Here is a 13179-nt window from a genome sequence, read left to right on the forward strand (position 1 = left end):
TGGAGATCTTTGTTGGACTCTGGCCCGTCCCCATGGAGACAGATTAGGGGGTGGTTTGGGTGTTGCCCATGGCCCAACAATTGTGGATATTATAAGACAAGACATATTTTTTCTATAATAAACGCTACCTGTTGGGACCCAGCAGGTGGAAATTATTATTATAATTGGCAAGATTCTTTTGATATATAGATTTTATAATTAATAAAGATTTTTATAATAGATAAGGTTTATTTAAGACAGCTTACGTTCCCACAACCTGCTATGGTCTGAGGTCAGCTTGACCTCAAAAGCAAGCCACGTGTGAATACCCCACTCCCCATTAATGGCTGTTCATGCCTGCTAGAGGAGCACAATAGGTAGCTTGAGACAAGAATATCTATCACCTTATGCCAAATCATTGTTAAAGCAAAAATTAGATACCTATTATTCTGCTTGCTATTTACTGATTTTCTAAGAATAAAGTACAGTTTGTACATATTTTCTATGTAATCTTTAAGTCTAAAACTAAAAGAATAGTTTGGAATAATAAATTAGCATATATTGTTGTTTTGAATAATCATGCACAAGAGGAAAATGTATAAAAGCTGATGCTCTCCTTTCAATAAACGGGGCATCCGCAGCACTTGCGGAGGGAGTTGGCTTCAATTCTTACCGCGCCTGTTTGTAGTCCCTCCTCCTGTTCGTCGTCTCCTGGCTGCTGGGGCTGGACCCCGGCACCTCTCTCTTTCTCCTTCTTTCTTTTTCCTTCCCTCCTTCCTTCCTTTTTCTGTCTCTTTTCTTCCTTCCTTCCTTCTTCTTTCTTTCTTTCTCTCTTTTCTTTCTTCCTTCCCTCCTTCCTTCCTCTCTCTTTCTCCATCCCTTTTTCCCTTCCTTCATCCCCCCTTTGATGTTGAACTGCCCTGGTCCTCTAATTTTCTTATATTTCATTTTGTCTTTTTATTCTCTTGCATAAGGGGTATTCTCAACTCTCTCTTCCAACACATCTGTTTAGTTTTTCATTTTTCCTTTCACACTTTAATTTAAAGAGCACTGATCTGAGGTTCGTTCCTTGGATTTTAAATGAACAATGTCCTTCAGTCCAAGACACTCTCTATTTTACTCTCTTTAGAGAACAAACCTCCGGTCTTCTGCTTGAAGAGGGAAGGGACAGCCGTCCAGTCATTCAGGACCGGTAAGCAGAGCAGGGGTTCTCAACACTTCTTACAAGGCTTGCAAACAACGCACTTTCTCTTAGCCTTCTTTCCAGCCCCTCTTCCTCCTTTCCTAGATGCTGACCGCTGTTGACTCTTGAGCCTTTGAGGGATTCATTAGTGCCTATCAGCTCCTGGTTGTTCCCAGAGACAACTTGAAATTCAGTTCCTGGTATCCTAAGCTCCGTCTTCTTTCCCATCCCCCTCCCAACACATGCGTGTTTGCTGCAGTCTCCTCTTTAGTTTTCTCCATTCTTGTGAATTTACCATTTTTCTTTGTTTTTTCCTTTTCTTTTCCTTCTCCCTCTTTTTTTTTTTCTCTCTCTCTCTTCTTCCCTTTTATGCTTTTACTTTCTAGGGCTGCACCCATGGCATATGGAAGTTCCCAGGCTGGGGGTCAAACTGGAGCTACAGCTGCTGCGCCACACCACAGCCACAGCCACATGGGATCCAAGACATGTATGCAAACTACACCACAGCTCACAGCAATGCCAGATCCTTAACCCACTGAACGAGGCCAGGGATCGAACCCACGTCCCCACGGATACTAGTCGGGGTTGTTACCACTGAGCCACAACACGAACTCCCTGAATTTACCATTTTTTCAAACATCCCTTATTGTCATTTTATGGAGATTTTAGAAAGGAGAAGATAGAAGTGTGTGTGTGTGTGTGTGTGTGTGTGTGTGTGTGTGTGTATGCACACACATGTATGTACTTAATCTACCATCTTTACCCTGAAGTTCAAGCCCTTGCCTTTCCCGAGTCTTCCAAAATTGTATAAATTAGAAGATCAGCTAGGCACAGTGCAAGGCCACATAGAACAGGTCTGGAGCCACTGGCGCCAGCCCCCTCCCCTGGGGTCCGTGCGAAGATTTCATGAATGCCCACACTGCTTGTGGAAAGCCGTCTCTCCCCAGCCTCCTGCCTCTGCCGTCAAACTCACCTTGCTCACCTCATCCAGGGCTTGGGCCGGGAGAAGCCAAGGCCCTAAGGAGGCAGCAGAAGCTCAGAGCTTCTCTCCAAAGCCCAGAGCCAGCCCTGAAGCGTCCCACGGGCCAGAAACCCTCCATGATGCATGGCATGGCTTCCAGAGTATGGAAAGGAAGAGGGTGGACTCCCTCACAGTCCCAAGTGACGCCACTGTGACCTTCCCAACCTGAGACCAGAGGGACAGACCTTTCCAGCCTCCCAAAGATACACCAGAATGGAGAAGCCAAGGCCAATCACCAGTCGCATCTCGAAGCAGCAGGGACCCAAGAGAGGTGGGCGCAGAGCAGAGAGAGCGTTTCTGCTCCATGCAGGTACCAAGGGAGGAGGCGGTGCGTGGAGAAGAGCAATGATAGAGTCGGCCTGCTTTTTATTACCTCCGTGCACCGCCCCTTCTGCAGAGCACGCGACAAAATACTCTCTTCACAGCTGCAGGCTCCTTCTGCCACCCCCTCCCCCCAGCACGCGCTGTCCCCAGGCATCCCGCCGGCAGCCCGGTTACCTGTGGATGATGTGGTACCTCTGCAGATACTCCAGGGCCAGGGCCAGCTCGCAGATGTAGAGCTTCACGGCCCCCTCCGTGAAGTGGACGTTCTGCTGCAGGTGGTACCGCAGGTCCCCGCCCAGCAGGAGGTCCACCACCATGAACATGTCCTCCTCGTCCTGGAAGGAGTACCTGGGAGGACAGGGGGCAGAGCCCGTCAGGGATGGAGGTGACACTCTTGCACTCGAGACCAACACCCCCATTTTACAGACGAGCAAACAGAGGCTCTGAGAGAAGCGCTGATGCTGCCTAAGTCATGGCGACAGGGCACCCAGCCCCAGGCTCTGGCTGACAAACGCCACTAAAAAATGATAACCGTTTTTTATTGAAGTATAGCTAATTTACAATGTTGTCTTAGCTTCAAGTGTACAGCCAAGCGATTCAGTTAATATGTGTATATATGTAACTGAATATCTATATTCTATATAGATATATATCCATATATCATAATATATGTTTGCTTTTACATATATATACACACATGCACATTCATTTTCAGATTCTTTCCCTTATAAGTCATTACAAGACAGTGACTGTAGTTCCCTGTGCTATATGTAGGTCCTTGCTGGTTATTTATTTTATATATAGCGGTGTGTGTATTTGGACTCCAAATTCCTAATTTGTCCCTTTGGTAACCATACATTTCCACTTTGGTAACCATACATTTTTTTATATGGCTGTGGGTCTATTTGTTTGGTAAATAAGTTAATTTATATCACTTTTTAAAGATTCCATATATAAATGATATCATATGGTATTTGTCTTTCTCTGTCTGGCTTACTTCATTCAGAATGAAAATCTGTAGGTCCATCCATGTTGCTGCAAATGGCACTATTTCATTCTTTTTTATGGCTGAGTAATATTCCATTGTGTCTATGTGTACCACATCTTTACCCATTCCTCTGTCGATGGACACTTAGGTTGTTTCCATGCCTTGGCTGTTGTAAATAGTGTTGCTATGAACATTGGGGTGCAGGTATCTTTTTGAATTAAGAGTTTTCTCTGGACATATGCCCAGGAATGGGGAGTATTGGTGCAGCCACTGTGGCGAATACTATGGAAGTTCCTTGAAAAAAAATTTAAAAATAGAGTTACCATATGATCCTACAATCCCACTCCTGGACGAATGGCATTTTAACCAATGCTAAACTCCAACCTGTTACTTGCGTTTTAGTACATGCTTTAATTAGATGTTGTCAGGGCTTCAGCAGCTCATCTCCAAACTGGCAGCCCCTTTCACTCATTCCTCTGTTCTCCACACACGTGCTGCTCCCCACGAGGAGTGCACTCCTGCAGCCCTTGAAGGCATCACTGCTCTGGCAAAACACACCCAGTTTCTACTCGCACTGCTTCTTGGAACTGGCCAGAGTCCGAGCAATAAGGAGAGAGCACAAGAAGGAAAACCAAGGTGCTCCCCTCAGCAGTCACAGCTGAGCACCCAGTTACAGCCAGTGACAGCCAGTGCTGCCTGGCAGCCGTGGGAGTGAGTCACCTAGGGAATCTGGATATCCCACTGCAGCCCCAGCAGACATCGCATGGAGCAGAAGAACCGCCCTGCTGAGCCCAGTCATCAGAAGATGGGATAATGGGATGACTGTGTTTGGAACCATTCAGTTTTGAGGTGTATTTTTTCCAAAGCAATAGAAAATGCACTTAGGCCTCTTAAGGGCAAAGAGCCAACACGAAAATGCTGAAAATGGTGTTAAATAATTGTAAACTAGAATCACGCTATCATAAGATGTTGTCACACTCTGTGCCGAACCCCGGACTGTGATAAGGGCATCTCAGAATGGCAGGATGTTGCTCTGGAAGCTTAGATCTGTGCATTGGATCCTTGCCTAGAGGACCTGGGTCAGCCAGGCCCTTCCCCCATCGTACAGAAGAGGGAAGAAGGGCCTCAGGGAGCCAACGTCTGGGTGCCAACGTCAGGGTACAGACAAGGACTCAGACCCCACATGCGTGGCTTGCTGCTGTACTGTGCTGTGCTCTCCTGACCTGGGCATGCAGCCCCGGGGAGGGAACCTGATTTGGTTGCAGAAGGGACAGACCATGTGCTTACAGACTGTGGAGTTGCAGGGATGGAAGGGACCTTAAATGCCAACTGGTGCCATCCGCCCTGGATTACAAAGACTGGGATCCAGAGAGAAAGAGCAAATGGCTGCCTAAGAGTCACAGTTCTCCTTGTGTCTCTCCTGCTGTTTATACTGGTTCAGAATCAGGGCAAGGGGTGGGGCGTGATTTACTGTGACCCCAAACGGTCCATTTACCAGATGTGGATGGAGCACCCGCCCTGTGACGGGCACGGGGCAGTGCGCTGAGGACACTCAGACCCAGCAATTGTCTGCACTCTGAGGGAGCACATAGCCGGAGTGCGGAAGTCATCTCTCCAGCAAGTGAGGTGGTGGAAAGGTCTTTGCCGATGAGCAGTACACGGGGCCTGGAACCCACAGGGACTGCGGCTCAGTGGAAGGACAGCATGAACCCTCTGGTGCTGGGGGCTCAGGACTCTATAGGGTCTTGAGGACAGAACCCCCCATCCTCCCATTTTTAGCATCTTGGCCACTGGTGGTCCGAGGGTGATGACCCAAACCAGCTTCTTCCCTCCTGTTTCAAGCTCACTTCAGGGCTGGAGGAGTGGCTGCCAGCTCGGGCAGCAATGAGATGGTCCAGGGGCTTGTGGGTTTGCCCAGGGCCCCCTGGCGGGCATCAGCTGGACTTTACATCTGGTGCAGGACAAGGGTACGCTCCATCTGGCATGCGATCGCTGATTCAAATGAAGCATTTCAGCATTTGCTGGAAGCCAAGGGAGAGGTTAAAAATAAAGCTTGTCCAGAAGCCTCGCCCCAAGGTAGGCTCACAGGCTTGAGGCCCTGGCCTTTTGCAGACACGACTTAGCCTAGTTGGTCCCTCTGGGCAGCATATCTGGGCCGATGTGAGGACACAGAGAATCATACAAAGAAGCTTGTGACACAATGGGGCCTGGAGCAGGTAACTAGGGGCTTCCACGGCCAACACCCTAAACGCCACTTCTCAGTCTGTCTTTCAACCTGGTCACGGCTGTTTGTACTGCTTCACTTTTTCTCTTTTGGGGGAATTTTAGACTGAACGTATCTGGATCCTTGAAAATCTCTGACTTGTGATGGAATTATGTTGAATTTACAAATTGAAGAGAATTAGCATTTTTACGTTGCTGGACTTTTCCAACCTTTCCACAAATATGCAATATCTATCTATTCTGTCTTTTTTAAAAAACATTTTTTCAATCAAGTTTAATACTCTCTGTTTAGAGGTTTGGCTCATATGGATTTTGATTCTTAGAGTTGAAAATAGATTTTATTGCTATTGTGAAGATAACCACACATGCTCTCTCTCTCCTTTTTTTTTTGCTTTTTAGGGCTACACCTGTGGCCTATGAGGTTCCCAGGCTAGGGGTTAAATCGGAGCTGCAGCTGCCAGTCTACACCACAGCCACAGCAACGTGGGATCGGAGTCCAGTCTGCAACATACACCACAGCTCACGGCCACACCAGATCCTTAACCCACTGAGCAAGGCCAGGGACGCAGCCCACGTCCTCATGGATCCTAGTTGGGCTCGTTAACTGCTGAGCCGCGACAGGAACTCCAAGATTATCTCTTGAGTAAGGAGCACTAACTGGTCACTGGTAGAGAAAGTGCTCTCCAGAATGAGGTATGTTTACCTAAAGGCTAGCAACTTGGCTGACACCTAAGCTATTAGTTCTAATATCTTTCTAATACTTTTTCCACTTATTACACGAAGACAGTTGTGTCTTCTACAAAAACTTCGATGTTTATATTCTCGCAATCTTTATGCTCATTTTATTCTTGTGTTACTGCACTCTTCAGGGCCTCCAGTAAAAATAAAACAATGACGATGAGAGGGGGAGATACGCATTCTTACCTTGTTCTGGGCTGTCATAAACTGCTTCTCCATTAAATTAACTGTTTGCTGTAGATCATTTAACTGGTTAAGAAAGCTGCTTCCTAGACGGCTAAGAATTTTTATCAAGAGTGGGTTCAGAGGTTACTTTTTGTTTTGAAGCTTAAACCATCTTTGCATTTGTAGATGAAATCCTGCCTGATAAACACACACATACGTGTGTCTATGTATATGTGTACACATACCTGTGTGCCACACACACATATCACATGTATCATATGTCATATATAAGTATATTGTATCTGTCATATAATATGCATATACACATGTATGTATAATATTTTTATGGGATTCAGGTTGACAAATTTCATCCGGGATGTCTTAGAATAAATTCTATTGGAGTAGAGTCGACTTACAATGTTGTGTTAGTTTCAGGTGTACAGAAAGTGAATCCGTTCTACACACATCCATGTTTTCCCATGTAGGTTATTACGGAATATTGAGCGTATTTCCCTGTGCTGTGCAGTAGGTCCTGGTTAACTGCCCCTGTGTACAGTAGCATGGATGCGTCAACCCCACCTCCTAATGTGCCAAGTGCCGCTGGCTCATATTTTCCTACCTTCGTCTTAACCCTGTTTGGGGATCATGGTAATAATACTGGGTTTGCGTGATGAAATGTTTTGTTTTGTTTACCTTTTGTTCAAGAAGCGTGTACAAGAGACATCATTTGCTCACAGAAAGTCTGGTCTCAAAACGCCCTCCATTCCCCCATTTCTGATAAACTGGGCGTCTTCCCTCCTCCTTGAAGGCATCCTTGTTGGAGCTGCCTGATGCTTCCTGTTCCTCCCTCTGAACAGAGACGAGAAAATTTCTAGCAAGTTTACACACCTCCCCCCGCTGGCCCCCGGTGTTGGGTCATCAGGACCTCTTGGGTGCTCCTGGGATCAGGGGACGGATGCTGACCCCTTCCTCGAGGTGTGCTGAGCTAGAAGCTGCAACTGAGAGGCTGTCGAGATCCTGAAGCCCCGAATGAAGATAAGACCCAGCTGGAGAAGGAAGCTTCATGGAGCCAAGCAGAGCTGAAAGCCATCAACAGAGCAGGGCCCTGCTGGAGGTGAGGGCTCCAGTCCGGGCAGAAGAGCGGTCCACTCCCGAACTTCCTGTTTACTGTGCCTTTCGGGTTAAGCGACTTAACTCTGTGTCTGTCACTTGCAACTGAAAGAATCATCTGATACATCTTTCCACGTATTTGCTACAGGAGAGAAGGGTTTAGATGCTCAGAAAGAAATGAGAGGAATCAGCTATAAAATGCCTCCTACAGATGTTCCATTTGTATTCTAAGCGTTGATGGACTATTGAAACCTTATGCTAATAACCAGTAAGTTTTGCACTCCCAACTCACAGCTAAACTGTCAAAGGGCATCTCACTCAATATTCCATCAGAGCGCTTTGGGGGAGCAGTGTGAATTTGCAGGGGAGAAACTTACAGACTGGGATGAATTCTAAAGAGGAACTCCAAATGCAAAGAGAACAATAATTTGAGCAATAACCTGGGTTATGGCTCTTTTTTTTTTTTTGTGCAGACCCATCGTTGCCCTGGGCCATGGACTCAACATTCCCAAGGAGATTCAATGTTATTATCGGAGAACAGCGAATGACCTTGCATTGATTTCTCTGTAGTTTTGTGCTGTTCCACAGCTCTGTGCTATCGTCCCTTTTGCTTCTTCTTGGACTGGAATTACAATTATGTTCTCATGATCATGCTGCTTATCGTCCTGGAAATGATGGAGAGCCTGAATGAGAAACCTACACTGGACAGCAGGAACACTGGCCGTGGAGCAATCTGGGTAATTCGGCTCGCCTCACAAGGTCACAGAAGGTCAGGAGCTGCGAAGGCATCAGTCCTGGTCTGGACATGACAATAGGCCAGTATGAAGGACTCAATGTCTGTTAGAGCCTTTTTTTTTTTTTTAATAAAAATGTATTGATTTCCTACCTGGACCAAAAAGGATTGAAAGTGACTTGAAAGTGACTTGCATAATACATATAACATAATACAATTGAAAATGAGTAGGCCACAGACCAAGTCAAAGAATAAAGAAGGAATTTAAGAAAAAGAATGCAGGAGTTCCCAGAGATGACTCTGACTAGCATCCATGAGGATGCAGGTTCGAGCCCTAGCCTTGTTCAGTGGGCCAAGGATCTGGTGTGGCTGTGAGCTGTGGTGTAGGTCACAGATGTGGCCCGGATCCTGTGTTGCCGTGGCTGTGGTGTAGGCCTGCGGCTACAGCTCCAATTTGACCCCTAACTAGCCTTGGAAGCTCCATATGCCGCAGGTGAGGCCCTAAAAAGACCAAATAGAAAAGAAGAGAAGAGAAGAGAAAAGAAAAGGAAAGAAAGAGAGAGAGAGAGAGAGAGAGAAAGAAAGAAAGAAAGAAAGAAAGAAAGAAAGAAAGAAAGAAAGAAAGAAAGAAAGAAAGAAAGAAAGTAAGTCAGGAGCTGGGAAGAAAGAAAGAAAAGAAAAGGATGCAGGCAAAAACACCGCAATTCATGTCCAAAGAACTTGCTTGCTTGCCTGAACCAGGCCAGTGATGCATCTTCCCAGCAATCAGAGCGAAGTGAGAAATGTGACCAGCTTCACGATTCAAGAGTCCATGTGAACCAACAGATCAACTGTTTATTTCTGCGTTGAATATGTTTATTGCTGGCGCAGAAGCCAGAAGGAACTCTCCCCTACTGGATTCTTACAAAGGTGACACCTGCAACGTGGTGAACAATGAGCGACATAAAATGCCCTGAACAGAGTCACCAGTTTAATGGGGGATTTTTGTATCATGTTCTTCCAGGTGCACAGAGTGCATCAAAGTCCAGTTCCGTAAAAGCAGGGCACAAAAAACAAAGTGGTCTGGGCATCAAGTTCAGGGATGAGCTTTCTTAATAAAAGGATATATTTAGAGAGTGCTGGTGAATGCTTTCCGGAAATACTTCACAAATGGGAGCTCATGCAAACACTAACAGACACTCGGTGGGCCTCTACCACGCATCCAGTGCTGTGCCAGAAGCTAGGATTCAGTGGGAGAAGTGACCCCAAGCAGGTCACCTGAGTTTGGGATACGCAAAGGCGGCTGGAATTTGATGTCCTGCGTCATGACAAATGGTCTGGATGATCCACTGCTGCAGATCCACGTTTTGCCCTTGGCCATGAACCCTACAGTCCCCAAGGACGCTCAGTGTTGCCACTCTCTCACCCCTACCTGCTCACTCACGATGCTCCCTAATCCCACCTCTTTGTTCCTGTCCGTCATCCCCTTTTCTGTTTAGAGCAGTCCTCTCCCACCATGGCCACCTTGGCTCCCGTGGGGACATCTGACGATGCCTGAAGATATCTGTGGTTGTCACAACTGGGAGGGGTGCTACTGGCGTCTAGGATGCTGCTTGACATCCTACAAGGAACAGGACAGCTGCGTGACAAAGAAGGATCTGGCCCCGCATGTCCGCAGTGCTGAGGCTGAGAGACCCTGGTTTAGAAGGATGCCTTTCCTCACCCTGGCAGACGGAGCTTCCCTTTGTTCCCTTGTGCCCAAGAACAGTTAACACCGACGGTGTTCCCACCATGCACCAGGCGCTGTTCCACGTGCTTTGTGTTTAACTCGTTCCAGCCTCCCAACAGCCCTTGGAGGGATGCTTGATCATGCACCACCTTTGACAGACCTGGCCGCCGAGACTCAGAGAGCTTAAGAAACATTTCCCAGCTGGCACAGCTAGGAAACGGCAGAGCTGGGAGTTGAACCAAGATGATCTGTCCATCTCCAGAATCTGGAATCCCTGCTCAGGGCTCGGGCAGCATGTGCCTCTTGGCACAGGGACGCTCTCTCTCCTGGTACCTCCTCCCCGCCAGGCAGCCAAGTGTCTGCCCCAGGGACCAGGTTTGTTTAGCCTTGTCCCCCGGCATTTAGCATGCTGCCCAGAGCATCAGATCTATTCAGGAATGAGTGGGTCACAAACACCTTTAGTAAAGAATGAAAATTGTACATTTCTTTTGGAATTCAGCCCAAAAGTTTGACTCCATCTCATTCAATCAGACAGTGAGAGTGGGTTGCCCATTCTGTGTCGCCTTTGCTTGCTCGGAGCCGCAAAGGAGGTTGCACCCACTGTCCCATGCTCACAGGCCTATCAATTTTTGTGTCATGTATTATTTTGCCCTGTGGCATACAGAAGTTCCTGAGCCAGGGATCAAACCTGCAGCACAGCGGTGACCAGAGCCATAGCACTGACAATGCTGGCTCCTTAACCTGCTGAGCTACCAGGGAACTCTTGCTTCATGTATTTTGAAACTGTGATGATTGACTTCTTTATATTATTTGAGTCATTTTCATACAGTATCCTATATCATACTATCATATATTAATTTTATTTTGTATTTATAGGGTTTATTTATCTAGCACCTAGTGAGTCTCAGCAGAGTTGTTTTTACTTTTCCCTTGTTATAATATTGCTGCAACAAGGCTCTCCATATATTCTGTCTTTTTTTTTTTTTTTTGTCTTTTTGCCTTTTCTAGGGCCGATCCCATGGCATATGGAGGTTCCCAGGCTAGGGGTCGAATCGGAGCTGTAGCCGCCAGCCTATGCCACAGCCACAGCATCGCCAGATCCGAGCCGCGTCTGCGAGCTACACCACAGCTAATGGCAACGCCAGATCCACAACCCACTGAGCGAGGCCAGGGATCGAACCTGCAACCTCATGGTTCCTAGTCGGATTCGTTAACCACTGAGCCACAATGGGAACTCCCATATATTCCGTCTTGTGCTCACATGCACAAAATAATTTATCAAATGAGTATTCATTGAGCACTAACTCTATGCCGGACACTGTCTAGGTGCTTTAGGTACATACGAAAACCACAGAAATTGGGTTCCTGTCTCTGCGGGGGTACCTAACGTGAGCGAAGCAGCTAGCACAGTGGGTGGTACACGGGAGGCCTTCAGGTGTGCTGACTCTAGGAAGGAGTAGCTAAGCGAATAAAGCTGACATTCGGAAGCTGAGCATCCTGAGGGATTAACAAGAACCACATCCTTGCTCTTATAATCCGTACGGTAACACCAGAGGAATACACAAGTGCACGGATGTTACTAGGGCCCACGCAGGCACCTAGAGAGGTCAGCTTAGCTGATGTCATACGCTTGATTATTTTGTCCGAGGAGAAGGGAGATCTCAAGCCGTGGGAAATGGGAGGGTTTTCAGTCAGTGGTTCGGCACCAACTGTATACTTAAGGGGAGAAAAATGAATTCCGACAAGTCCCATACATCATATGCACCTATCAATTTCAGGTGGATTGGAGGTCTCAGCGTGTAACATAAAACAATGAAACTATTGGAAGAAGCCCAGGAGAAGGGCTTCATGACTTTAGGATAGACGAAGATTTTCAGACAGATACCAAAAGCACTCATTATCAGAATACACTGAGAAATTGGACTTGATTAAAAGTAAGAACTTCAGTTCTCAAAAAAGAAAGACTGAATAAAAATATGGCTTAGGAGTTCCTGTCGTGGCACAGCGGTTAACGAATCCGACTATGAACCATGAGGTTGCGGGTTCGGTCCCTGCCCTTGCTCAGTGGGTTAACGATCCGGCGTTGCCGTGAGCTGTGGTGTAGGTTGCAGAAGCGGCTCGGATCCCGCGTTGCCGTGGCTCTGGCGTAGGCCGGTGGCTACAGCTCCGATTCAACCCCTAGCCTGGGAACCTCCATATGCCGCGGGAGCGGCCCAAGAAATAGCAACAACAACAACAACAAAAGACAAAAGATAAAAAAAAAAAATATGGCTTAATGTTAACAACCGGGGATATAGGAGTTCCCTTGCGGCTCAGTGGGTGAAGGATCTGGCATTGTCACTGCTGTGACTCAGGTTTGATCCCTGGCTCGGGCACGTCCATGTCCATGGGTGCAGCTGAAAAAACAACAACAACGACAACAAAAATTGGGGATATATTTAAAGCATATACAATTTTTTGTAATGTTTTTGTAATTTTTGTACCTTCAAAATTATAAGAAAATAAAAATTGCATGCATGAGACAGATTGATTGATTGATTGATTGGTTGACTTATTTCTGGCCATGCCCTCCAGAAGTTTTTTTTTTCAACAAATGGTGCTGCAGTGACAAAATATATAAATTTGTTGCTGTCAAAATTTTTTCAACAAATGGTGAACAACAGTGACAAAAATATATAAATTTGTTGCCGTCAAAATGAAAAACTTTGTACTTCAAAGCACACTGTCAAAAAAGTGAAAAGACAACCCACAGAAGAGACACTATTTGCAAATTAGATATCTTATAAAGGATATATATTCAGAATGAAGAATTCTTAAACTTAACAATAAAAAGACAACCCAACTTAAAAATGGGCAGAAGATGTGAAGAGACATTTCTCCAAAGAAGATACACAAATGGCCAATGAGTACACGAGATGAGGTTTAGCATCTTTAGTTATTAGGGACATTTAAACAAAATCACAAGAAGATACAATTTCGCACTCTGTAGAATGGCCAAAAAAAAAAA

At 46.3% G+C, this 13179-nt stretch overlaps 1 protein-coding gene across 1 annotated transcript in view; it reads right to left on the minus strand.

Annotated features, from left to right (window-relative positions):
- STK32B (serine/threonine kinase 32B) overlaps positions 1–13179 on the minus strand; it is a 361511-nt gene that overhangs the window by 126386 nt on the left and 221946 nt on the right. The window contains exon 4 of the mRNA XM_021100993.1: positions 2682–2855. Coding sequence (XP_020956652.1) covers positions 2682–2855 — 174 coding nt within the window. The remainder of the gene's footprint in view (positions 1–2681; positions 2856–13179) is intronic.

Source organism: Sus scrofa, chromosome 8 (assembly GCF_000003025.6).
Source record: "Sus scrofa isolate TJ Tabasco breed Duroc chromosome 8, Sscrofa11.1, whole genome shotgun sequence".
NCBI classification, from domain to species: domain Eukaryota; kingdom Metazoa; phylum Chordata; class Mammalia; order Artiodactyla; family Suidae; genus Sus; species Sus scrofa.